Source organism: Anser brachyrhynchus, assembly GCF_964034855.1.
Source record: "Anser brachyrhynchus genome assembly, chromosome: 2".
Lineage (NCBI taxonomy): Eukaryota > Metazoa > Chordata > Aves > Anseriformes > Anatidae > Anser > Anser brachyrhynchus.
Window position 1 is genome coordinate 64,330,181 of NC_137695.1, and position 27,136 is coordinate 64,357,316.

The 27,136-nt window shown below is 43.5% G+C and overlaps 1 protein-coding gene across 2 annotated transcripts in view; it reads left to right on the plus strand.

Moving 5' to 3' along the window:
* Nucleotides 1-27,136, plus strand: part of EEPD1 (endonuclease/exonuclease/phosphatase family domain containing 1) — a 109,970-nt gene that overhangs the window by 75,855 nt on the left and 6,979 nt on the right. For both annotated transcript variants that reach the window (XM_080579809.1, XM_080579808.1), the window contains 3 exons: nt 5,632-5,683; nt 23,584-23,694; nt 26,749-26,883. In XM_080579809.1, coding sequence (XP_080435935.1) covers nt 5,632-5,683; nt 23,584-23,694; nt 26,749-26,883 — 298 coding nt within the window. The remainder of the gene's footprint in view (nt 1-5,631; nt 5,684-23,583; nt 23,695-26,748; nt 26,884-27,136) is intronic.

The window sequence follows — 27,136 nt, forward strand, 5'->3', positions numbered from 1 at the left end:
AGGATAATGCAGCATGGGGAGCTCAGGTGCAGGCTCCGGCAGTGCCACCCTTCTGGTGGTGACTTGCTGCTTTACCTTCACAGCACCTAGTTGCTTCTGCAGGATGCTGTGATGTGTTAAACACTTCAAGGGCTCTGCGATCACCCAACTTGCTCTTCCTCACTCCCTCCTCTTTCCCTTTTTCCTGAAACCACCAGGCTCTGCAATGAATGGGGACCTCACCTCCAGAGTGTGGTCGGCTCAGCAGGTGCAGGTCACTGTGCTCATGCCAAGAGCAAGTGGGACTTGGGGGCAGTGGGAGGTGAAGAGCTCAAACTGGGAGGTGAAGGGCTGTGCAAATATGTGATGGTGGCTCATGGTGAACAGGAATGCCCCAACCAGCAAGGAACCTGTCAGCAAGTTTGCAGTAGTGCTAAGGATTGCTAAGAAGGCTTTAATTATTCCTGCAGTGGGGTACATGGGATTAGAGAGAGAAACCCAATGCTACTTGTTTTGAAGTTGAATACTTTTAGGGAAGGATTGCAACTCTGCCCTGAGGAGTAGAAATGCTCTGTAGCTATAGGCATTCACTCAGCACTATGACTAATCTTCTGGAAGCCTGAAGGAATTCCCTTAGAGAGAAAATGCTGTGTGTCACCCGCGGCCAAATAGAAAAGAGAAGTCACGTGTTTCCTTGACAGCACATCATGTTTGCATATTTTTACTGCTGTAGGAGAGTTCTTCATCCTGATTGCTGCATGCTTTCAAGTATCTTGAGTGTGCTGGGGTGCAAGGATATTAATTTCAGTAGCTTTTTAAAATAGATTGTGGAAAGTAATTGAGTCTGTAAGTACTTTTAATACAGATTCGGATACAACCAGGCACTCTTTCATCATGTCGGTATGGTTACTTGCAGTACAGCTTTGTTAACGGTGTTCTTGAAAGCTGGTGGGTTAGAGCGGGTAACCAAAAGGTTTCTTGAGGAAATACGTTTTTCTACAACTTCATTTATGAGTTACTGTTCACATACCGCAGGTGAGGCTGAAAGAAATGACAACAGGGTATGTAAACAGAGCACATAAACGTAGCATTGTACAGACAGCTCTGGCTTCGGCATCATCCTTCAGTACCTGTCTTCGCATTTCTGTGTTATCAGCTGTCCCCCAGGTGCTAAGTAGCCATTTTCCCTTGTACTCTGAAATCCTCAGCAAACGCATAAGCCACAAACAGTGTATGTGGGTGCGTGCTGCTTTCACTACTTGTAGGATAAAAATAATAGCTGAAATAAGCAGCATGATTTTTTTTTTCCAAAGCGTTAAACCCCCAAAGCAGCAGCTTTAAAAGAAGCTGCATTTCTCAGCCAACATTGCATGAAGTAGCACATACAATTGCTTGGAGTCGCTGGAAGAGAGAGCAGTAAATAAATGGCTATCGAGAGCAATTTTCCAGGCAGTGAACTGTAACCCAGGGGCAGAGGCAGCATCGGTGCCGGTGCTTCAAGGAAACAAGTGTCTTGTGGCTGGCTGTATGAAGGTGACGCCTGAGTGGAAAACAGCGAGGACCGTTAGGAAAATACGGGGAAAACATTGATCTCTGTAAGTTTAGAACAGTAGAGGAAAGTCTTTTTCTCAGCAGGAGTCAAGCGCACAGGCCACGAAAACTGTTATTGCAAATCGTGTAACAGAGTTTAATTCAGATTTGATTCTGGCCCTGTATATCCAGTATCTCTGCAGGATGTAAATGTTTTGTGGGGGTCTCTTCACCTCTGAGCAGGAGGACAGTATCCCTGTAAATATAATGAGGTAAAGTGAAAAGGATTCATGCTCCCTTCTTTATCACTTGTTTTTCTGTAACTCAGTATACTTTGTTTTAAATAAAAGCATGCCAGCTGAAGGAATTCTTGTGGGGTTTTATTGCTGTAAATGGCAATGAGGATAGGTGTGTACAATAAGATGATGATCTTTCCATCATTTATCGCCAGTCCTGGCTATCGGGGGAGGTCCCGGTTGACTGGCGGCTAGCCAATGTGACGCCTATCTATAAGAAGGGCCGCAGGGCAGACCCGGGGAACTATAGGCCTGTCAGTTTGACCTCAGTGCCGGGGAAGCTCATGGAGCAGATTATCTTGAGGGTCATCACGCAGCACTTGCAGGGCAAGCAGGCGATCAGGCCCAGTCAGCATGGGTTTATGAAAGGCAGGTCCTGCTTGACGAACCTGATCTCCTTCTATGACCAAGTGACGCGCTTGGTGGATGAGGGAAAGGCTGTGGACGTGGTCTACCTTGACCTCAGTAAGGCTTTTGACACCGTTCCCCACAACATTCTCCTCAAGAAACTGGCTGCTCGGGGCTTGGACTGGCGTACGCTTCGCTGGGTTAGAAACTGGCTGGATGGCCGGGCCCAGAGAGTTGTGGTGAATGGAGTCAAATCTGGTTGGAGGCCGGTCACTAGTGGAGTCCCCCAGGGCTCGGTACTGGGGCCGGTCCTCTTTAATATCTTTATTGATGATCTGGATGAGGGCGTCCAGTGCACCCTCAGTAAGTTTGCAGATGACACCAAGCTAAGTGCGTGTGTCGATCTGCTCGAGGGCAGGAAGGCTCTGCAGGAGGATCTGCATAGGCTGGAGCGATGGGCTGAGGTCAACTGCATGAAGTTCAACAAGGCCAAGTGCCGGGTCCTGCACCTGGGCTGCAACAACCCCAAGCAGAGCTACAGGCTGGGAGATGAGTGGCTGGAAAGCTGCCTGGCCGAGAAGGACCTGGGAGTATTGGTGGATAGTCGGCTGAATATGAGCCAGCAGTGTGCCCAGGTGGCCAAGAAGGCCAACGGCATCCTGGCCTGTATAAGAAGCAGTGTGGCCAGCAGGTCTAGGGAAGTGATTGTGCCCCTGTACTCGGCTCTGGTGAGGCCGCACCTCGAGTACTGTGTTCAGTTTTGGGCCCCTCGCTACAGGAAGGACATGGACGTGCTCGAGCGAGTCCAGAGAAGGGCGACCAAGCTTGTGAGGGGTCTGGAGAACAAGTCTTACGAGGAGCGGCTGAGGGAGCTGGGCTTGTTCAGCCTGGAGAAGAGGAGGCTCAGGGGCAACCTCATCGCTCTCTACAGTTACCTGAAAGGAGGCTGTAGAGAGGTGGGGGTTGGTCTATTCTCCCACGTGCCTGGTGACAGGACGAGGGGGAATGGGCTAAAGTTGCGACAGGGGAGTTTTAGGTTGGATGTTAGGAAGTACTTCTTTACCGAAAGGGTTATTAAGCATTGGAACGGGCTGCCCAGGGAGGTGGTGGAGTCACCATCCCTGGAGGTCTTTAAAAGACGTTTAGATGTAGAGCTTAGGGATATGGTTTAGTGGAGTACTTAGTGTTAGGTCGGAGGTTGGACTCGATGATCTTGAGGTCTCTTCCAGCCTAGAAAAATCTGTGAATCTGTGAATCTGTGAATCTCAAATGAAAACAGTGTTTGCATTTTGGCAGTCTGCTTCATCTTTCTTCTGCAGCTATTGAGTGTCAGATAATTAATGTTGGTAAAATAGATCGGTAAATTGGTAGAAGCGTCAGCAATCTCAATGGATATTTTCTACCTTTTGATGATGAAGTGTTCAAAGTCTCATGCAACTGCTGGCTTCAAAAGGAAAACACAAAAGTAATTTGCATAATTAAAAAGACACTGTTGTACAGCTTGTGAAAGGGAATGGCAAAACGTTAGCTTTCACTACGCACGTAGGGGCTTGAAACAGTCTTTGCAGCAGACTTCGCCTTGTGTCGGCTTTGTGCTTTCCCTGAGCCCCTTCCCGTCCTGCTGGCATGTGTATGTGCGGCGTAGGGTGTTCTCCATGCCATGACAGATCGTGTGCACCTTGCTACTGTGGCAGTTCTACTTCAGTGGAGTACCTTTTCTTCCTGATTGTCCCTTTGTTTTCTGAACCATCTCTAACACTCTTTGTCTTAGCAATAATAGGCTCTACAGACTGGGAATGCACAGCCAGGGGCTATTCATAATTCATTGGATGTAGGCTTTTTATGATGCTTTTGAAGACATCTGAAAACTGGAAGTACATTAAAGTGAAAGCACATGCGTGTTTACAGTTTAAGGCTGTGAATACTTGTAATGGAAAGCATTGTAATACAGTAGAAGGACACGACCAAAGCTATGTTTTGCTGACTGCCGTTACGGGATGGACATACATAATTAATGTACCAGAATATTGGTGGATGTTCAAGAATTATTCAACATTGCTCTGAGGTTTGGAACGGCTGATAAAACTTCTTGTAGTACACGGCAAAGTAAATCCTTTGACAGACTGCTACATCAGCTATGCGCACAGTATTGAATAGGAGCTTTTTACTGTCCTGTGTCTGTCTAGAGTCATGAGAGTAATTTAAACAATATTTGTATGCATCATTTGACTCTTCCACTGCAACACAAATGTTTGTGTATCTCTGAGTAAAGGAAGTTATCCTCAGGACTGTAAGTATAATATGCTAAACGACGAGTTTTAAGACTGGGTAACGGAGGTCATTACCTAAGTCATGCATCTGTTGGTGGGAAAAAAAATGTTGTTTTGTAATGGAAAAGACTGAAGTGGTAAGTTCAGCATGGAATGGATTTAAAAGTCTACAGTGACTGAAAAAGAATGGGTAATGTTCAATAGGCCCTCCTCCTGCTGTGCTCTTATGTTTTAGTTAAATGTACTTGGTAGTAGAACATCTCTACAGTTTCATCTGCTTTCAGGCTCCTACCCATCCTGGGAGTCTTTCAGCTTGGTGGGGATGCAATAAAATCTCTTCCTGAAATTCCTTAGCCTGGAAAGGATTGGGCTTTTGCAGTAACTGGGGACACGTGCAAGTAACTGAAGTTGAAGAAGAGTGGGTAATTTATGATTACTCATTAAACCGATCATGAAAGTGCAGAAGTGGAACAAGGTTCTTTTACATACCTTGATTTAGAAGTGATTTTACCTGAGTTAACTGTCTTACAGGGCAAAATCCTACTTGGGTAACTGAGTCTTGTTGAAAGGAATGCAATTCAGTGAGCAGAGTTTAGCCTATAGAGAAATGATTCAGTAAATGAAGAAATTTGGGTTTGCTTAGCAAGTGGCTTTACAAGGACAATGATTATTGATTACTGTCTATTCACCCTACTTTCAGTTATGTATGTTTCCCTCCTATCTCCCTCAAATTTCTTTAGCTGGGATGCCTTAGGTACAGTACCTCATCTATAATACAGTAAATTCCCTGGAATGACTATTGTGAGACTCATTGAAACCTGTTGATACTGAAGAACAGAGCTGACTAAAAATGATAGAAATGTTTAGATTCTTTCCCTGTGCTCATCATTCAGAAGGTCCTTCAGTATTAATTTGGGGTATTAAAAACGTAATGATTAATGCAGGCTCTCTGTAAAGTGAATTCAGATATGCTCGTAAAGCGGAAAGCAGAAAATCTTTTTGGAACAGCTAAATCAAGCAAAGTAATACTGTTTCTCTCTTTCTTTAGTTTATTATATCCTGAGTGGTTTTTTTATCTATACTTCTATAAACTTCTTTGAGGTGAGAAAATAAGAAGAGAACTTCAGTTCTGCTCTTACTTGTGTTTCTGTTATGCTTGCAATGGTGTGATTGATTCTTTTTTTCTCTTGTGTGTTTTTTTCTTGCAGTATCAAGCTTTTGGCTGTGCAGGAGCTGGTCGATAGAGAAGCACTGGAAAAGGTATTTAAAAATATATGTAATACAACAGTAATAATTCACCGGAACTCATAAAGTCCTCTGTGTTAGCAGGGCTTCTTAACTTCGTGGATTTTCATGGGGTACCTCTTTCTAGCTGCATAGGACATGAAGTCAGGGGGGTGACATTTTGTCGAAGTTGACTGCATGCTTTTGGTGTTTTCTGATTTTAAAATGGACTTGGAATAAGCAATGCCTCTAGTCTGCCCATATCGGCTTTCCCGAAATCAATCCTTGCTAACAGCTTGGAGAGGTAGATGATTTGAACTGACAAGAATGAATGTCTGAAGAAGGAAGAGCGTCTCAGGAGCCCCGTTTGAACACAGAGAATGGAAGAAGGTGCCTTGGAAAAGAAATGTGGTTTAACTTAGTGATAAAGGATCAGAGCAGCTGGCTGCTCAATGTGCTCCGTGTCCGCCCTAATGACACCAGCCGAGTGCATGATATGTCAGTCTGAGCTTTCCTCATGTCTGCACCAGGGAGCTGCTTTATGCTTGGGTATTTGAGGAGGTGAGGGACCTGCCATCCGTCAGCCCTCTTGGGGATAACAGGAATTGCAAACAGCAAGCGCTCAGTGCATCGAGGAGGAGCCATACTGAGCTTTTCATTGGCTTTGGGCAACTTTGATTTTGACAGAAGTAGCTGGATTTTGTTAAACGGTAGTGACAGAGGGCTAGGAAGGTGATACTGTGGCTTTTTACATGTGAAGAAGACAAGGTTCATAAACACTCCTTTTGCAAAATAGGTTAATTATAGTTGTTTGCAGTAGTCAGCTTCTCTGATATCTCATACCCTATAAATTTCTCACGTTTTTGTCAGGCATGAACCTCCCTTTGGCCCAAGGCCTCCTAAAACAAGGCTTGGCCAGAGAGTGACGTCAACCTGGTGGGAATTGCTGTTTTTGCCATTGTTTGTAGCTTTGCAGGAAGCTCTTCAGAAAAGCTCTGCATCAGAAAAATGATCATTCTAAACTGAGCTCTCTGAATATTTGATATCTACTTTCATACAATGCCAAGCTTAAAGAAATTAAAAAGCCTGTTTAGCCCTCTGGAAAACAACAGTGTGGAATTATGTAAGTTCAAAGAAATTGGCTGTCTTTATTTGTTAAATAAAGGAAGAAAAAAAGTAGGCTAGAAAAAAATTCCTTGTCCTGCCTGCTTCCAAAATCAGGCTTGAAAATATGTGCTGAATTTTGTATTCATAAATCATTAATCTGTATTGTATTGCAGGAATACAGGATATTATTAAATAATATTGTAATATTCATTACAAGATTGATCTTCTGTACTTTCAAGGGAAAAAATCTTTAAGCTATCTATGGACATAATAACCTAAATGTGTTTTTCCTGTACAACACTTTATAGAATATCATATTTCCTTGACTACAGTTATATATGATGGTTTCAAAATTTTGTAACCTGTTTATTTCTAAAATTCAGTACTCAGCTTTGCAAGTGATGTTACATATTTTTGATACTCGCATGAAAACTCAAAATGAGTAAAAACACATTGATGAACAACAGTGTCTTCTGAAAAGACTTCTGGGCTCACATAAGTGTTTGTACTGCAGAGTAGCTCCATTAAATCAAATCACAGTGAAGTGCATGTGTAGCAAGTGTCCTCAGGGTCTTCAGACAGCATAAGAAAATGATCTGGCACTGCAAAACACAGTTTGCTGTTATCTGTTTGCAATGTTATTACGGGCTGGGAGGGGAGGCACGTGAAGCAGCAGGCTGTTGAAGCTCCGGCAGCTTGCAAGCAGTCTGGGAGCTGCTACTGAACTGCTGGGGTCTGAAGAAGGTGGCAGCCCCCCCCCCCCAGGTATTTTGCAGGAGGCTTTGTGCTCTTAGTGGGGTGCTGCAGTTGAGTTCAAAAGTGGTATATCTGTTATTTATGGAAAAAAAAATCAATTATGTTATACATAGTCTTATATAGTTCGTTATCTTCATATGTTTTTCCCACATTGGCCACTGAAAATTATCTCACTGTGAGAAGTTTTGTGTTATGCAAATACTGTTTGTTTAATTTTCAAAGTCCTGATGTGTGTCAGGGCAAATTTGGCCAAGTGGTCCCTTAAGCCAAAGATCTACCATGATTTGTTGCATTTACATCCAGAGTTGACAAGACAGAAGGGATGATTGACAGGGTTTAATTATAGATCCTGGCTCTCGACAAAGTTGTCTGAGCCTTGGTGCTGCTCATTGGGTGTTTGTTTCTCTGGGGTGCTGCTGGCACCTGTATGCACCCCAGCATGCCATTAATGCAAACAGGAAAATAATCAATGGACTCAGTGAAATGGAACCAGGTCACACAACAAGAACAAGAGTCATCTTTAGTTGGAGAAAATTCTGGGTCGAAGACAGGCTTGTTTGTGTTTATTTTGGCCGTATTCTGTCAGACCATTCCAGCAGGTACCTTGCATGGCATGGGTGAGGATGTTTGCTTCCTAACCCAGCTCACCCTGGCTGTCACAGGACAGTGTTGCTGACGTGCTCGCATTCCTCTGCTTCAGAAGTGCCGCTGCTGCCAGGGGCAGCTACAAACGCAGGCGGTGAGATGCCAAGTGATGGCTCACCTCTGTGACAGCCTCATTCCCAGTAGGGTTCAAGGCCACCCAGGCTTCAGAGAAAAATGTTTTGAGTACACAGGTGTGCTGGCAATTGTAGAAGCATGTAGAAGATCCCATAAGAAGCATCATTTCCTCTTCTAGGAGCACAGCTCTGGGAGAGACCTCCAGGGTCACTATTGCTCCAAGGTGTTTTTGAATGCTTTACCCAGTCTAATTTTGTGAAGTCCTTAATTGCAGATGAAGAACTCCAGAGTACTTGGCAAGTGTTAATTGCATTTATTTGGCAAAGGGGAAAAAATAATTTTCCTGAGAAACATGCTGTTTTTATAGTTAAAAAATAAATCTGTTTAGGTAATTAACAAGTTGATCTGCTTAGCCAGGTGACATTTCACATCGGTTTCTGTTCTAGTGTTTAAATCTGTCATGCCTTTCCCTATGCAACAAGTATGCCAAAACAATGCTGTCACTGATGCTTGATGCCAGCAGAATGTGTAGGGAGAGTTGTCCTCAGAATACTTCTGTCTTTGTTTTGCTGCAGACGTGGTATGTTCTCTTCACAATAAGAGCAAACACACCACTGACAAAAATCTGGGGCCACGTTCTCAGCTGTAGTAAATTAGTTCACTTTTGCTAAATTTCAGCAGAGATACTTCAGTTTGTGTTAGGTGTTCCTCCAACCTGTATGTTTAAAAGGAAGTGGTGAAGGTGTTCTCTCTCTACACTTGAGGTGGAGTGCTCTGTACTTCTGCATATTTTGTGTGTCCACTACAGGGGACGTTTACTTCATTCTTTAGTTTGTGATAAACCATCCCAGCACACCATGTATATATATGGTCTGCACAGGAGACTTGAAGGTGAACAGAAACCTTCACAGTATTTATTTCAGTAAAAGCAAAACTTAAGGCAGATGCAGAGTTGGAGACCAAACTGAAACTGGTAGGGATGCTTCCATTAACTGCAGTCAGCCTTGGATCTGTACTGCCAAGTCCAGGTAGATGACGTTGGTCGGTCTCCCCTTGTTGACTGATGTAGTCACTCCATCACAGAAGGCCACTAGCTTGGTCAGGCATGATTTGCCCTTAGTGAAGCTGTGCTGGCTGTCTTGGATCACCTCCTTGTCATGCATGTGCCTTGACATTGTTTCCAGGAGGATCTGTTCCATGATCTTCGCTGGCACAGAGGTGAGGCTCACTGGTCTGTAGTTCCCCAGGTCCTCCTTTCTACCCTTTTTAAAACAGTGAGTGATGTTTCCCTTTTTCTAGTCATTGGGGACTTCACCTGACTGCCATGATTTTTCAAATATGATGGAGAGTGGCTTGGCAACTACATCAGCCAGTTCCCTCAGGACCCTGGGATGCATGGCATCAGGCCCCATAGACTTGTAGCTGTTCAGTTTCATCAGGTGGTCTTGAATCTGCTCTTCACTTGCTCTTCACTTGGGTGGGACTTTGCACCCCAGCCCCCATCTACAGGTTCAGGGAAATGAGAGGTGTGGGAAGCCTGACCAGCAGTGAAGACCGAGGCAAAGAAGTTGTCGAGTACCTCAGCCTTCTCCATGTCTGTCATTACCAGTTCTGCCTTCTCATCCATCAGAGGGGGCACACCCTCCTTGCTCCTTCTTTTCTGAGCAATGTACCTACAGAATCCCTTCTTGTTATTCTTTGCAGTCCTTGCCAAGCTCAGTTCCATCCATGCCTTGGCTTTCCTGATCCCATCTCTGCACATCTTCCCAGGCCACATGTCCCTGCTTCCACTGCCTGTGCATTTCCTTCTTGTGCCTCAGTTTGCCGAGCAGGTTCTTGTACAGCCATCCCGGTTTCCTGCCTTCCCTTCTTGATTTCTTACACATGAGGATTGAGAGCTCTTGCACTCCAAGTGCCCTTAAAGAGTTGCCAGTTCTGACCAGTTCCTCTGTCCCTAAGGACAGTGTCCCAGGAATTATTTAAATGACTGGAATTTCACTCTTCTAAAGTTCATGGTCCTGACTTCACTCTTTGCTGGACCCATATTTCTTAAGATCACAAACTCAGCCATGGTGTGGTCGCTGCAGCCCAGGCTGCCTCCAGTCTCAGCCTCATTAACGAGTTTGTCTGTTGGGGAGCACCAGGCCCAGCAATGCTTCTCCTCTAGTTGGTTTGCCACAAACCTGGGCCTTGAGGTTACCGTTAGTGCACCGCAGGAGTCTCCTGGGCTGCTCGCGGCCTGCTGTGCTGCTTTCCCAGCAGACATCCAGGGGTCAAGGTCCCCATCAGGATGAGAGCCTGCGAGCGTGACGCTTCTTGTAGCTGAAGCAGGAAGGCCTCAGCAACAGGCTCCCCTCGGCCAGGCAGCCTTTAGCAGACCCCATCCTCTGGTGGTCCGGCCTTAACTTTTACCCACAAGCTCTCATCCTGTCCATGGCTGTTTCTCAGAGGCAGCTCTTCGCAATCTATCCGTGTCTTAACACAGAGGGCAACACCCCCCCGCCCCCTTTCTTCCCTGCCTATCTCTTCTGTAAAGCTTGTGGCCCCCGATTCAAGTGTTCCAGCTGTGTGATTTGTATCATCACATTTCCATGATAGCAATTAGATCATAGTTTTCTAATTGCACTGTGGCTTCCAACTCCTTCTGCTTGTTTTCCTGCGTGCATTGGTGTATAAGTGCTGTGTGCACTTCAGCTGGGCTATCGGTCGCATCACCAAAATGCCTTTGAGTGGTGAGCACAGTGAGTAATGTCCACTTTTACAGGATAAGACCCAAGAGATCAGGGCAAAAAGGAGAATTTGTTTCTTTCCAGTTGCGTCACTCTAACAGCAGCATTTCAGCTACTGTGAAAAATGAGTTTATAAAACACTACAGCATTCCCTGATGTTGCATTTGCCTTTCTACACAGCACATGAAGAATTTTAACTAGAAATTTGCTTTTGTTTTCTTGATCCAGTGTACTGTTTCCTCCAGATATTATCTGAACATAAAAAGTATGACGTCAATTGAGGTTCCAGAATTTCCAGTATGAAATGCATCTGCTGGAGGTTTTTATTTATCTTTTGTCTGCTTTTGAGTAGATTGAGCCAGATCAGTGTTTAATCGTGATTAAACCCATTGTAATCTCTGTTCTTTATAAAATCCCTCTCAGAGCAGGGCAGGTTGTTTATTTGTGAAAGGTTATCCCTAGGAGTTTTGTGGTGTTCGGAAGAGAGGTCCTGTTTTCCATTTGCATGGGTAAGCATAGGCACATGGCTTCTTGCTTGCATGGATATAAATATTTTTGTGTCCACTTGCTAGGGCAGTTGAAATGGCACTGTAATGTGCCTTGACATGGAGCAGCTGGTCACCCAAGGACATTTATCTGGCCCATCACCGTGGCAAACGCACAGAGTGGCTGGTCGTGCAGTAAATGCTGCCCTTGCAGGCAAACATTACGCCTTGGGTTCTGGCCTGCACAAGCCTGGGAGCTGCCACTGAAGTCTCCTATAGGAGACTTGCCACTGACTCACTCAGGACCTTTGTTCAGTCTCTTCCAGCCCTTTTGCTGCCTCATTTTTCTGTTCCCCATTCCTAGAGAGGAGAGGGGGAGCCAAGCCTCCCTGTGTACCCTTTGTCTAATTCAACTTCGTGATTCATCAACTGGGGTTGGTACTCCTGCCCTGTTCCGTTGGAGCCACCGAGGAGGCAGTGATTGACTGCTCCCAGTAAAAGGAGATTATTCCAACAGAGAGCCAAATTGTCTGGCTGAGTTTATTTTAATTCTTTTCTCACATTATTCTCTATTACTTACCCTCTTTTCTCCAACATCCTTCCTATGGTTCCCTCTATTTCTCTTTCCTTTCTCTTGCTTCTTTATCTGAGTGCAGGTAATACCCAAGGGCGCAGTCTTTTACTTACCCCTCATCCCCTGGGTCCAGAAATCTCAGGGTAAAGGGAAGTAACCTGTTATTGTACCTATGCCATTGAACCATTTTCAGCTGGATAGAGCCAGAAGCCATGGATTTTGTCAGAATGATTCCTGGGGAGGGCATAAGCCCCACCCAGACTTCATATGGGTATAAATGAAATGTGTTCTGCAGCATAGGAAGCACAGGCTCAAACCTACTTATATCACTGGTTTATTTGATCTTGGTTGGATTTTTTTCTCTAGTTGCATTTCCCATCTTATTTCTCATGAAACAATGCTGTACACATCACTGGGAGCCACGGAGAGCACGGGTTGCTCTTAAAATGTCATTTAGGAGTGGCACTGTTACTCTCCCCCAAAGCGTGGCTGTGTGTCTCTAGGAACTAGTGGTATGGAGATTGCTCATTATATTAATTGGCTTTTGTTATTATTGTTGTTGTTTTTTTGTTTGTTTGCGGTAGGTATCTAATTCTGTCCCTGGACAGAAGCTAAACTTATTCATTAGTAAAATCATTCTCTGTACTTCCAGACCAAGGAGAAACAAAAAATGTGTACTTACAAACGCTAGCATGTGTTTAACTTCAGTTTGTGGGTGGTAGAAGTAATATGAAGAGTCCTTAATCTGTTGATTTTTCCTGTCTTTCTTCTATAAGATGGTAGAAGACAAAGCCAGTTCATAGAACAGGACCAGTTCTGAGCAGTCAGCAGTTTTGAGGAAAGTTCTTTTTGTCTGTGTTTTTTTTTCCCCTACTTTTTAATACATTGGCATGGCAGCAAAAGTTTTGTAATATCAGCCTAAATCATTTTTTGTTTATTTATGTGGATTAAGTAATTCATTTGCTCCCTACAGAGAGCCAGAGTGCATTGCATCTGTTTGAGCAGAGCTTTGGTCAGGGTTTGAGGGCAGTCTCCTGGACTCAGTTGAAAAGGTGCTACTGGTAGAAGACAGTAGACCATCTATTACTCACGCAAACCTTTAAATAAAGAATGTGCTGTTTCAGAGTGGAGTGAATGTCAAATCAGACTCCTTAAATTAAGGAGTAGACGTGTGAAAAATAATTTAGAAAAAGTGTATGAGATTAAAAAAAAGGTGAGATTACATGTCCTAATGCCTGTAAGTGATCCTCCTAATAATAAGCATCCAAGAAAGAAGTAATGGAATAGGATACAAGACAGATATAAATAGCTTTAGAGAAGGTGGCACAGTGTCCTGTAATGTAGTGTAATCGATGCCTGAAGGAATTATATTTGAGACTGGCAATGGTTGTGAGTCATATTACATTTCTCTTCCTTGTTTTTGTATTCTTATCATGGGAAAGAATGCTTCCTCTAAACAGAGATGTAAATCAGCTGGGGAAAACAGTATTCTAACAGTAGGAAAAAAATGGATGGAAGTAAAATGCCCTGTGAATTACAGTTTTTGATGAAAGTCTCTGTAGAGGAGGTGTCCAAATTGTGGTCTTGTAATAATGAGGGCCGTTCGATTTTCCTTTTTGTCAGTGAAGTTCTCATAACACGCTGCTTTTATTCCTTCTCATTCTACACATCAGCACAGTCCAGTTCATCTTTACCTCCACGTATATCCCAAAAGTTAAAAAAAAAAAAAAAAAAAAAAAAAGAAAAGACAAAAACCTCAACACTTTACTTGCATTTCTGGAAATGAGTAGACTTTACCAGTGTGGCAGAGTGAGACTTAGTTACGTTATGTGTTTAAGCAGCTTTCCTTGATTAATAACCCTCAAAACTGTATGATTTCCCCATTCCCCTTTGGTTTTGTTCTTCCTTTGTATTAGCACATTTTTTCCCATACTCCTTTCCTTTGGCTCAAGGCAGTGTGCAGGTAAGGAGACTCAGATCGTGGCAAATAGCTCTCTGGCTTGGTTTGTTTATTTTTAATTGGTGAACAAGAAACCAGTTCTTATCACTCCTGGGTCTCATGTTTCATAGGCTGATTTTTTATTTGCCTTCTGTGTTAAGGGCTGGGTTCTGATGAATTGATTTTCACCTTATGTAGTCCCAGTGAGTGCAGGATGAGTAAGGTCCTTGTCACGTATTATGGTCTTGCACCACACCACAGAGCTTCCCAGTTGCATGACAAAAGCATTGGCTCACTAAATGGGGGGCCATTTTTATTTTTAGCCAAGGAACTAAAAATAAAAGAAGGGTTCCCAGACAGCTACTGACTTGTGGTTATCTGGTGCCTTATATCTAATCCAAATGAGCATGCAGTTTAGCTTTCCAAACATTTGCTGGGCAAGCTGTGGCCCTGCAGAGTGGTGGCTGTGGTGGTACAAAATGAAGTACACGTGCTCTGGCTGAGCATACAATACCTTACCTTGTGAAAGACTTGGAGCTCTATATTGGTCACTGCTTGAGGCACTGTCTATAGTAGTACACGTATAGTATCTCCCAAAAAAGACAAAAATCTGAGCCGTCGTTGCTTTAATAATGTCAGTAATACTTTCCTAAGCATACGTCTGTGTTCCCTGAGAGGTGCATCTGCTTTTTTCTGATGGCTGAAGTGGCAGCAAGATGAAACTTGTCTTCTTCATTTGGAAATAATGAGATTGGGAAAAAATGTGAAAAAGCAACTGAACGTTTACAGCAGACAATATGGTAACAAGTAAATAATTCAACTGTGTTGTGGCTATGATTTTAGCACAGCCAACTGCTTGAGCAGACAGCTTTATAACAATATAGGAAAACTGCTTGAACTCATCCACTCATCTCTTGTTAAAGCAGCTCGATGAAAAAGGTACGCTTGTAATCATGAAGGTTTCTTTTTTTATTCTTCTTTGTACCATATTAGCTCCCTTAGCATGCTATTATTGCTGTTAATGATTATACTGCCTACTTACGCAGACTAAAACACTCATTTGAATTAATTGCAAGGCTTTATGGACCATCCTTGACAAGCTCTTGAGCCTCAATTCCGGTATTATGTTTTAAAAAAAGCGCTCAAGGGTAGGAAAAGAAGTCTTCAGGAAATGTCTTTGCAAAATGGGTCTGTCCCATGAAGTACAAGGAAAAAGCTCAGCGTATAATGGAAATGTGAGAAATTGAAAACCCATAAAACTGCTCCTACACACAGGTTGGCCAATATGGGTGTTCTCTTTCGTAACTAAAAGACAGCCTATATTTCTACCAAATACGTGAAGACTGTTTCCCATGAAATGGCAGCCTGGCTGAAAGATGTTTCATAGCCCATTTTGACAATAGGTAGTCGAGCATCCTGTGATTTTTTAATAGAGTCCCTGGCACTTAAAGTGTGTTATGATAGTTCCGTCTTTCAGTTGTTGTTTCACTGTTCTGCACCAAAGGTTTCCGTGTCTTCCTTTTCAAGCCCTATAAAAAGACATTGTTTATATAAATAATAACTTTTGTTTGGAATGAAGCTAGATGAAGGTGCCAGTGAATGATCTAAATTGTTGTCCCAGGAACACCATGATTAAAAGACGAGCATAGAACTGTTTTTATGGGCTGCAATCCTTTTTTTAAAATCATATAATCAAAGATAAAGAATGTAATTTCCTCTCAGGTATTACAAAAAAATAAGCAGTTGGGTGACTGTGGTGAGCTCATCTGGGAGGACAGTGTAGAAACTCATGGTTGATTTTTTCCAAAATAAGTGCTCAGAAAGGAAAACAAATCACTTGGGAGTGCAAACTTATGCTCCTACCACTCCCCAACTGATCCTGTAAAACCTAACAGAAAAAAAATTTGCTTTGGTTCAAACAGGTTCGTGTATGGAAACAAATCATTACACACTTTTGATAATTGAGATAATGTTAAGTTTATCAGCATAATTATTTCCCGCACATTCATAAATTACAATGGGTGAGTAACACAGCAGCTGCAGAAGGGAGCCTCGTGTTCCAGTTTGGTTCAAATCCATGGGCTGGCTCAAAATGTGGCCAGATTCCTTAAGGGACTCAGATACCTGTTGTGAGGGTGATGTGTTTTGTTTTAAAGACTGAGAGTCCTTTAATGGTTTGCTCTAGTGTTCCTCTGGTAACGAGAGTTATGCCCAGAATGACCCCAATCTCAGCACTTCAGTTTCTAGCCTGTGCCTGCACATAGCTTGGCTTGAAAAACGTGCCTTCCTCATCCTGTCTCCTCTGAGGAGTTCAATCCAGGAGGTTTCCTTTCTTGTGTAATAAGCTTAGAAATGGTCTTTGCAGCAAAGCCTGGAGTTCAGGACAAGAATCACCTCGCTGGGCAGCGAGGCTGCAGGCTGGTAGATGTTTGCTCTCCAGTCCTTGACATGGTGCTTGAAGCACTCATTTGGAAGCGAAGAATCTGATCCTCAGAAGAAGGAAATCCTTCCTTCATGGGTGTCTGTCAGAAATACTGGGTTGATGTCTAAGAAGCAGCACATTTTCCAGGCACCACTGAGCTATGCTCAAACTGATGGAAAAGCTGTAGGTGCCTCCCTTATGACAGGCCACAACTTGGGATCCCAAGCAGAAAAAGTCATCTGCTTGCCACCATGTGGTCTGTGTTCAGGAGACTGGAAAAGGACAGGTATAACCTGCATTTCTGAACTCATTGTCTTCTCTTGGCTTGCCCCCAGCATCCCCTTTGCAAGAGGAAGCCCTGGGTACCTAACTGGGAGAGTGGGAATGGATTGAACAGCTGGTGCCAGGTGATGGAAACTGGCTGATGAAAAACTCCCATTACATCTAGTCAGGAGGGAGCTCTCATATTTACCAACATGTCCATGTTTGTATGTGCATGTTGTCACAACAAATGAGCTTTCTGTGCCCATAGTCTGCACAAACACAAAGAGGTGATGGTTGTGCCTGCAGGTGCAGCTTTATGTGTGAAGCCAGGTGCTGGTTAGGGGGTTTGGCTGAATGGTTGGTGCTGAAGGGCTCTGCCTCAGTCTTGCTGCTCGTGATGGAGCCATTTGAAGGATTCATTAGATATAATGTTTGTGAAAAGTGTGGAGAATGACAGCATTTACTCAATCATCAATGTTTTATTTTAGCTCCCAGAGCGACAAACCAGTAAGTAAAGAATGTCAGGTCTCAATGACACAGTGCAAACAGGGCACGCTAACATGACAGGACGGGTCGATAACCTTGCCAAGAGTAGTTCTGTCTCTGTGACATTTTCAGTAGATTTGTTCCTTATCTTTACTTCCGTCACAGAATTTTTCTCCTAAACTTTATAACTTGGCTTCTATAAACCACACTTTAAAAAAAATATATATTTCCTCACTGACATCTTCATTGTAGAATTATTCTCAAGAGGGAGAAAGAGAAATCTTTTCCAAAAGGAAATGTATTGATATGTCTGAGATCTCTGTTGCCTGTGGAGTTTTATTCTCCTTTGGGAACACTAATAATTATCGGTCTAGCTGTCTTCCACCTGCCAAGTTTTATTTGCCTTTATGTAATATCAATACTCGAAGAACACAATCAATAAATATTATGAAACGTTTCATGAGGTCTTCCTGGAAGGGACTAATTGAATGGGCATGTATAAAACATTATAGCTTAACACAGGACCACCTCTACTTCCTCTGCACTATTTATGTGGTTCATCTGCAAGTGCATCCCCCACACCAGTGTTTGTGTTCATCTACTTGTTTTTGTCCAGAATTTTTGGCTACCTCTGCAAACAGGATATGGATACACTTCAGTGTAAGGCAAACAAGCAAGGAAGGCCTGAGACTATGCTGTTGTCAGTAGGAAATAGGATCCAGTGTTGATTCTGTTTTAGGCTATAGCCATAATAACACTTCCTTCCCTGCAGTTATGTTTGATTATTCAAAACCCAGACACAACCGCAAGGCCTGATGCTCCTCTGTGTCCTTTTGCTTAGCTGCTCTTGCCTGCGGGGATGTGGATGCCAAGTGCTTTTCTCCTGCAGCCCTGACCTGTTTTCTTACCCCAGCCTCAGCAGTGAGTCCAGGAAAATACAACCACCACAAAGATCTCCCCCCACTAACTCTGCTTCTTCCTCATCTCAAACATGATCTAACAAAATGCTCTTTTTCTTTAGGAGCATCAGTGTCAAATCAGGGCGCTTTAAGTGAAAACTGAAGGTGTTGATTTCAAAAATGTTCTCAATGTTTCTGCTCTCAGCTTTCTGGATCAAGCTCGATTAGGGAGCACCAGCTGTAGCTGTGTCCTGTAGATGGTTGATTGGATAAGGTTTGTAGGTTCTCAAGTCTGCTTTTTCAGTTGGAAATAGAAATACAGTCCACTCTTGGATTTATAAAGAAAAGAAAGGATGGCGTGCATTTAATTCTAGGAACATTTTTAGGTTATATAGAGTACCCAGTGGAAGTATATATTGAAGGATGGATTAATAGTGCCAGCACCAGATGGTCTCGTGAAGCCATTGTCAGTTTTGTTGCATCTTCTATCTGGAATATTTTAGATCATGTTTCAGGATGGGAGTTTTGTTGCCAGAAGAATCAGGTTTGGAGAGGGTAGGTGGGCTTTGAAAAAGGTGGAGAATTTTGACCTAATTGTATAGTTATACATCTTTTTGTTGTTTTTGCTGGTGAAAGTCTCCTTTTCAGCTATTGCCAGCTCCTGTGCTCTTCAGAACTCATACTCCAAGTCACTTTCACCACAGAGATGTCAAATCTTTACTAATGTGCCATCTCTTTAACATATGTGAAATGCTAAGGAACTGATAGAAGTTTCATATGCATCTCCTGTACTCATTAAAGTTGCTCCCCCTAGTGCCTGTTAAAAATAAAAGAACTGTGCATATTTAACATTCAGAAATAGAATGTTTATTCCCTAAGCTCTCTTCTCTCCTCCTTGTTAAGTGGAACTAAAATCATCTTTGCTTTGAAGAAGTAAGTTGTTATTTACATTTAATGCAGTGTCCTTTTGGCCTGAAAGCATTTGTGGTAATTAAACAAAATAAACATTTAATTGCCTTGAGTGCCTTTCTAAAGTTCAGGCGATGATTACTGCACTGAGACAAGGCATACTGTGCCATAATAATGTGCTAACACTGGAAGCTCCTCCTTACAGTTCCTCCTTTCCTCACTCTCTTTACAGCCTGTGCTCTGACTCCAGGTCTGAAATTAAAATATCTACAGACGAGGAGTCACTGTCTGATAAGAAACGCTCAATTACATCTAGCTTTACATCTAGCTTTTTACATCTTGCCCTAAGGCATTGTTTTCCTGGGTCACCTTTGATTTCCTAAGTGTGTAAAGGAGTAGTGCAACCTCTTTTCAGGCAAAGGATGCTCACCTCAAAGGAGGTCCCCATCTCGGTGTGGTCCCCAGCACTTGTACTGTAGAAGTTACACCTGATGGGGCAAGCTGTGTGCATGGAGTGGTGTTGTGCCTGTCAGGCCTACTCTGCCTGATTTTGGAGTGGCTGCACAAACAGCACCTCAAAAGAAAGCAAAGATTACCCAGGGCACCCTGAACAACAGGATGTGAGATCTGCCTGTGGGTTACTGCCGGCTGCTTGCTGGCAGTTCTTGTAGCGTGCAGAGTTACTGCACTGGAAGAGAGTTAACCTTAATTAATGCACAAATAGTTACTGCTGCTGGCAGTGCTTAGAGCGCCCTGGGGAGGGGCATGAGGTGATAGGGAGTCTGTAATTCCTTACGATCCCCAGCATGTGCCAGCCCAACATGCGTTCTTCTCCTTACTTCCAAATTAGTCCAAGACACTGTGCCTTCCCTCTCCTGTTCCTACTCTAATGTGTGTTTCCTCAGCTTCTTCCAGCTGCCCTGTGTAAGCTCGTTCCTGTACCTGTCTGCTTCTGGAGAGGCCAGGAGCAGTCGGCACGGGCTCCTTATCAGGGGAAACGGAGAGCAGTTACGTCTTTGAATCCTCCCTTCTTGGGTAAATGATGGGTTGAAGACGAGCAAAGGCCATGGGGCTTGCCCCAGTTCTGGGAGTGGTGGCTCTCATTAACTCCTTGCACTTCACATGCTGGCAGCAGGCAGGTGGCTGTTGCAGGGGGGTCACCTTTCAGGGGCAGACAGCTTTTTACCTAGAGTGTGACTGGAGCCTGCGTGCTGCCGCATTCCCACACCCTGGAGGCACTGCTTATCCAAAAACACTTAGCACTGAGCTGCAAGAGAGACCACAAAGGCATAGGTATGATACAGGGGGAGTCTGTAAAAGGGCCCTTGTGTTGTTGATATTGCAGTATCTGTTTGAGTTTTGACTCGGTTATGTACAGGATTTAATAAAGAAAGCTGATTTCATTTCAGGAAACTTGCAATCTGAAAGGCTCTTGAGGAAAAAAAAAAAAAAAAGCTAGACCTTTATTCCTTATGAGGATTTTTGGGGAAAATGTTCTGATTTAAATTTTCATTTTGATTTTTCTATACCACATGAGAAAAAGCTCCCCAAAAGGATTGATACAGATCTAACTTTGCAAAAGAAGAAAGGATGTTTTTTCATGCCCAATGTAGGCCATGAGCTTGTCTGTAGATTTTTACTGTACAAGGGAAACTGTAATCGTGTTTGCTCTTGGGCTTTGTGGGCAGAACAATGTGATATAAGAAATGCCCTTCTCACTTCATCAGAGCATGTGACCTAAGCAAGTACTCCACAAGAGCTTCAAAATCTGTGTGCCTGTAAGCCCTGAAAAATGGGCACAAATTAAAGTCAGCTGCTGTAGGGGATGCTCTCAATTGCTAAAACAACCAGAGCAGAGCACCAGACCAAACACCCAGAGCAGGCTGATGCCTTTTTCTGAACAAACCATATAATCTTATTTGTCATCTTTTTCTTTGAGCAAAGTTAAGTCAGGGCCTTAAGGAAATCAATTTGGAGGAAAGAAAATATTCAAACTAGTTGATTGCAGATGTTCTTTTTAATAAAGCGATGGTTTCTGTAGTATTTATTCAGCCCTGCTATATCCTTTGTGCTGTCCACTAGGCAGCTGCAACCCAGTGATAAGTTAACTCTTTTGTTGGTTTACAGTAGAACTCCTAACTTCATTTTTTCCTCATGGTTGCTGATTTAAGTTATTTAAATGTTAGAAAACTCATTCAGCAAATGTGTGCAGTTTAAAGTCAGCAGAACAATATCAGGAATGATAATTATTACTGCCATGACTTACTGTGTGTGTGTTAATGATTTCACCTAGCCTTCAGTCCAGAGCAGAGCTCGGTTCTCAGGCTGTGCAAGTGCCCTGTGTGCCTCGTTGTTTAATAAACCAGCACAGCCTTAGCACTGCTTGAAGCTATATAACAAGCAGTGATGCAGTACGCAGCATCTTGAATAAGAAGCTCCAACAAATCTCTACTTTTCAGAAAAGTTTCTTACAGGATGTGCCAGACATTTTCTCTTTTGAGTGTGAAATGCCTCTTGGCTTTTCAAGACAAGAAAGATTTCTTTTTGGGTTGTATGTGTTTTAGAGGTAAATGCTTACAGCTTCAGCATCCAGGATACTGAATTTACAGACAAGGCAGTTAGTAAAAGAGCAGGGTTTGATTTTTCTTTTTGAAACAAAAGGTGAAATAGACATGTGAATAAGAACAATTGGTAAGTTGGAAAGGGGGTAGCCATTCCCTGTTCCAGTATGGAGAACAGCTGTCCCATCCTTTGCTGATACCCACATCAGAAACGTTTATATCCATGCAGATTAGCACTACAGTTCTTCAAACTGTGTTTGGCCAGAAGCATGACCCACCACAGAGAACCATCACTGTGTACAGGAGGTTATCGTTTGCCTTGAAATCCTTCTTTGTTAAATCGCTGCTTCTGTTGGGCTGACATTTTGGTTACAAGCTCTTGTCTGAAGATGTTCTTTCACTGTGAAAACCTCTGTTTCAGTGCAGCTCTTCCAGTGTCAGATAAATTAAAAAAAAAAAAAAAAAGAAAATGCACATCGAAAGTCTCTTACTGTTTCACAGTGATTACTTTTTAATAGCTTCTTTCCCTCAAGCCACAGCTGCTGTGTGCACGCACTTCTGCCCAGCCAGGGTGTGCTGATGCCTGGTATCCCTGCCAGCATCCAGCTGGGGTTTGTCTTGACCTGACAGTAGCTTTGCAGAGGGCTCTAGCTCCTCCTATTAAGCTTTATTCTGAACCCTCTGGCAAAAAGTATTTCATAGCATCTGTATAAAGGGGCTCCAGGTTTTCCAAGGCATAGTCTTTTTTTTTTTTTTTAATTCATTTAATTTCATTGGCAAGACTTTAGCCAAGTGGATGTGGGGTCTTTTCCATGGTGTCCACAGTCCCAGTACCCTTGATCTGTTGGGTGTTATTGCACAGTCTTTATAGCTCTGACCATATGCTTGGCAATGTAAATGTGTCCAAGTTCTGTGGCTGTACAGCAATGTCCAGGACGACCAACATCTCTGGGGAGCACCAGAAAGATCTGCTATGTGTGAAAATGTGCAGCCGATCCCTTTCTGCACAGGGAGTCTCAAGCATCCATAAAGCATCTGTCATACCACAATACAGCAGCGTATGGTGCATATGGTGGTATTACAGCATGTATGTTGTACATGCACAGCTGCAAAATGCCATGTGAAGCGGCAGCATTTCTATTGCCAGCATCTCCAGAAAGGCTGGAAATGTTGCACAGAGCTCCTGCAGCAGTTTACAGGGTTTGTGTCTGGTATGTGTTTTATGCCAGTAGTTTATTACTTGCTCATTGAAATGCAGATGTTGAAATGTGCCCTGTAGCACTGAGGTTCTCCTTCCTCTGATTTATCATCCCTTGAAGTACCCGCAGTGTGCCCTCGAACACATTAGCTTGTTTGAGGTTTCTTAGCCTGAGCTCTCAGCTTCCTTGCCTTCACCACACTGACTCATTGCTTTTTTACAAACGGCTTTTGAGCCATTGAAGCGTTTGCCGTGACCCCCCAAAATCATTTTGTCAGCCGAGTGCTGGCTGTCGGGTCTGTCCTCCGCCCTTCCTTTGGCTTCATCCCCGTGGCTGAGGGTGATGTGGGCACTGGAGAGCAGCCAGCCCTGCTACATGGGGGCTTCCTGCCCCCGGCAGCCCCCCTGCTGCTCTCCCAACAGCACTTCGGGGGGGAAAGAGCCCAAGGAAGAAACGTAGGCACTTTTAGAATATGTTCTGCTTGCCATGTTTGCGCCGTTTTAACCCAGTCTCCAAATAATGATGAGTCCCTGGGATGGGTCCCAGACCACCTCCGGCGCAAACCTTGGGGGGCATAAGTTTTGCGTTCCTCATGTCTGCTCAGTGTGCTTTTGTTCTTTCTGGGTTAGCCAGCTTCCCCTTCCAGGGCTGGCCTAGGCTATTGTGCTGCTGAAAAATTAGAGCTTAAGTTTTGTAGCTAGCATACACTGGTGCAGCTTCCTTGACCTCAGATTTGTAGCTGGGCTTTCATTTAACATTTCAATAGAGACTATAGCCTGTATTCCACAGCGTATCTTATCAATGCCTCTTTGCGTGCTTTTTTGCAGGGTTTTTTAAAGCCCTAGGAAGCTTATCTTTTTTTTTTTTTTTCTGTCTCTCTCTCTAGTTTTGTATGGAGCTGAACCAGCCGACGCTGCCAAACATCCGCAAGTGGAAGGGCCCTAGAGGATGTTGGAAGGGTGTTGTTTCCGAAAAGCCCTCGGGCCAGCTACATAAGGTACATTAATCCCTACGTTTGAACTTTTGCTTCAATTTTTTTCCCTTTAACCAAGGACATATTCTTAATCTTTTTGGCAAGGTTTGCAACTTTTTTTTTTTTTTTTTTAAAGCTGATTCTTCATATGGCATTCAGTTTGACTGTGCTATTGATTATTTGGAAGAGTTGTTTTCCCCTGTCCATGGGATACTTTTAAGGAGGAAGGTGTCCATGTGTTTGGGGGAAGTATAACAGGTAAAAACAGTACAGAAATACAGAAAAAAGGCTACACTTTAGGACAAGGAAAGAGCCCATTGTTTTGCCCCTGACATGCTGCAGTACTTCTGATTTTTTTCTGCTGGTCAGCTGAGCTTGCTCTGTTATACAGCACTGGCTGGAATTTGGAAGAGCTTCCAGTTTTTCTAATTTACAAATGAAGAGCCTACAGAGGAGCTGCTCAGCATGTTCTCCTCCTCTGGCAGAGGAGCTTATCTTGCACATTCCCTAAAGTGCCATACAAGTATCTTTGAAATATGCCTTGGACTCTATTGAAAATCAGCAACTTGCTGCACTAGGCTTTTCCCTGCAGCATCGTCTGTCATGGGAATATATATACGTACTGCAACAAGGTACTAATTTACAAGGTGGTGAGGGTTGTGCCTTCTACCCTTGACAATATTCAAGGTATAGCTATATGGGGCTGAATTCTACTAATGGTACCCAAAGGTGGTCTCTCCCAAGGGAGATCTCTCGCTTTCCCTTCAGGGGTGCTAAGGATATAAAACATGAACAACAACAACAACAAAAAACACCTGAGCACCACAAGAATTGTCCTGTACCTACCAATAGAAAGACTAAGGGTCTGAATGGGTCCAAAGCTTTACACAATTCAGAACAACACTTCTACTTCCAATGCAGACAGCAAATCCCCTTCAGAGCATTTTGTTCCTGGCTGGAAGCTTTACTTTGGAACCTCTTCTTACACCAGATCATTAGAGCACGGAATTTAAACCGATATGTGAAATTGTGCAAAGTTGTTCCCTTTGCTTTGTCTTTTTTTCCAACAATGATTAGTAATTGTCTCAGAGTTTCTGTGTTGAATCCGGAGTCCTTAGTCGATTCATTCTTGAATCTTGTGTTTCCAAAGATAGCAATGAAAGTTTTGACTGTGGACTGAGTAACTAAAAATCATCATGTACTTTGCTTTACTGGTAGGGATGTAAGGATGAAGGATTCCCCAGATTATGGGAGAAATCTGTGGCCAAACTAAGAATAGAAATGTTATTTACTGACTCTTCCTTTTAGGTGCTTTTACAGAAGGGAAATCTGGCTATGCTACAGCACCCTACACTAAGCCAAAAAGCCTTTTCTACCCCGTAGGTTAGTTGATGGGTTCATTAGGTTTGAACGTTGTGTACACAAACACAATGCAATGAAATAATGCAGTGGTACTCTGAATATATCACATCTTTGGCACAAAGTGATCTCGAGACTCTCTGCAGGGCTAAATAAGGCAAAATAGTGGTTGGTGCATAGGTTTGTGCTCCCACTCATCCCAGTCATTTGGCCTTCTACCAAACACTGATAATGGCCACTGGGTTGATGGAAAATCTGGAGCTAGGGAATAGAGGGGGGCTGCTGACATCTGTTTTATTCTTCTACATCTTTTCTTGTAGCCTACTCAGTTTTCAGACATTAAAATACTGACAAAATTATTCCACCAGTTTCAAGTCTAAAACTCGCTAAATGGGCTACCAAAAGATTTTAGCCAACCTTAATACTTTCTTTCAAGGCTCAGTGGAAGACAGCAGAGCATATAATACTTGTTTTTTTGCAGCTGAAATGGAAAACTTTTCCTTGAGATGGATTTAACTATGATTCACTAAGAGAAACAGGTTTGAATGATACCAAGGCAAATCCTGTCTGTGTGATGAGAGGAGAGGCTTGACAGGCTTTGAATTAGATACTGCTGCTGGTGTAATGAGGGCGGACAGCTTTCTGGGAATGCCATGGTCCCAAGTAGTCCAAAAAAGCATGAAGGATGATAGACACTGGGATGAAAGGAGCAGAGAACTGAACATGAAGCACTTGAGCTGCAAAAGAGAGAGAGAAGATTGACAGGGCTGAGAGGTCTAGACCAGATGTTGTGCCAAGAGGCTGAACGAGCCTGGATATTTTTAGCTGGTGACGACAGAAGTCTGTAAAATCGTGTATGGTGTGGAGAGAAGGAACGGGAAAAGATGGCTTGCAGCAGTGTGCTGGTGCTGGGAAGAGCCTGTCAGGGCAAACATCAGCCTCTACACCCCCCAGCTTCCCTTATGCTCTTCCTGTAAATGTCTGCCACTAGCAGAGATACGATGCTGGGGACATAGGCTCCTGCTCAGGGTAAGACAAAAAAAAAAATCCTTATTTTCTTATGGGCAACAAGCTACCTTATTATTGACCACACCGAGAAGAATTGGATTCCTTGCCTGGAACAGCAGGAAATGAGGGACGTGTATCAGTCCACACATGCACACAGGAGGCTGCAGCTTTAGCTCTCACTGCTGCAGCAGTCCTGAATGCGCTCTACCTGTGTAAGATAAAACAGCTTATTAAATTGTTGGCTGGAGCACGCAGTGCTCAGGTTACCTGGTTGTCTGATAGCCAACGCGCAAGTGCGAGTGGCTGTGAGTAGCCAAGCAATGTGCATTTCAACTCGGTGTGCTCGGCTTTCAGTGAAGCCATTGGGACTGCCTGTCCCTCCCACATCTTGTGGGGGTTTTGGCCAGGGCAAAATAAAGGAGCTTTTCCTCCTGTTCTTGTTATCTCCTACGGATAATCTAGGGTGCTGTTTCTCCCTTACACCTGTGCACAGCAAGGTAGACTTCCTACCCTCAGCAGGTGCCAGGCCTGGGTAGAAACTTTTCCCCACCTCTGCATATTTTGGGAGTGATGTACGCCACTCCAATACCAGCAGTGAGACTGAGACTGAGGCATTTGGGTGAAAGTTTCATCTAGGAGACTGCATTTGGGCAGAACATTTTGTTTTTACCATCTTTTTTTTTTTTTCCTCTTCTCTTGCTTTAATTGCAGAGAGTTGAATACTCTGGGTTCCTCTGGGATACAACAGCTGGCATTGAGCTGAAAGATGCCTCTTCTCAGGAGAATGTACAGACTAATGGCAATGGGAAGCACTCGTATCCTCACCCATATCTTGCACGTTTCAAGGTAACTTATTTGTGCTGATGGACCCTTGCAGAGATGAGCTTTTATTTAAAAATTTTGGACAAGAAGCTGGAAAGAGGCACAGTCTACTAACAGATAAAAACTTGCATGAGACTAATCCATTTCATCAAATCAACAGTTTTTCATGGCTTGATTAAAATCAGGTGCTTAGTGGGCCTTGATAGGTAGGGTGGATCACCAGGATCATTCCTTCCCCCTGCTCCTGTGGGAGGGAGCCATGCTGCAAGGGAGCATT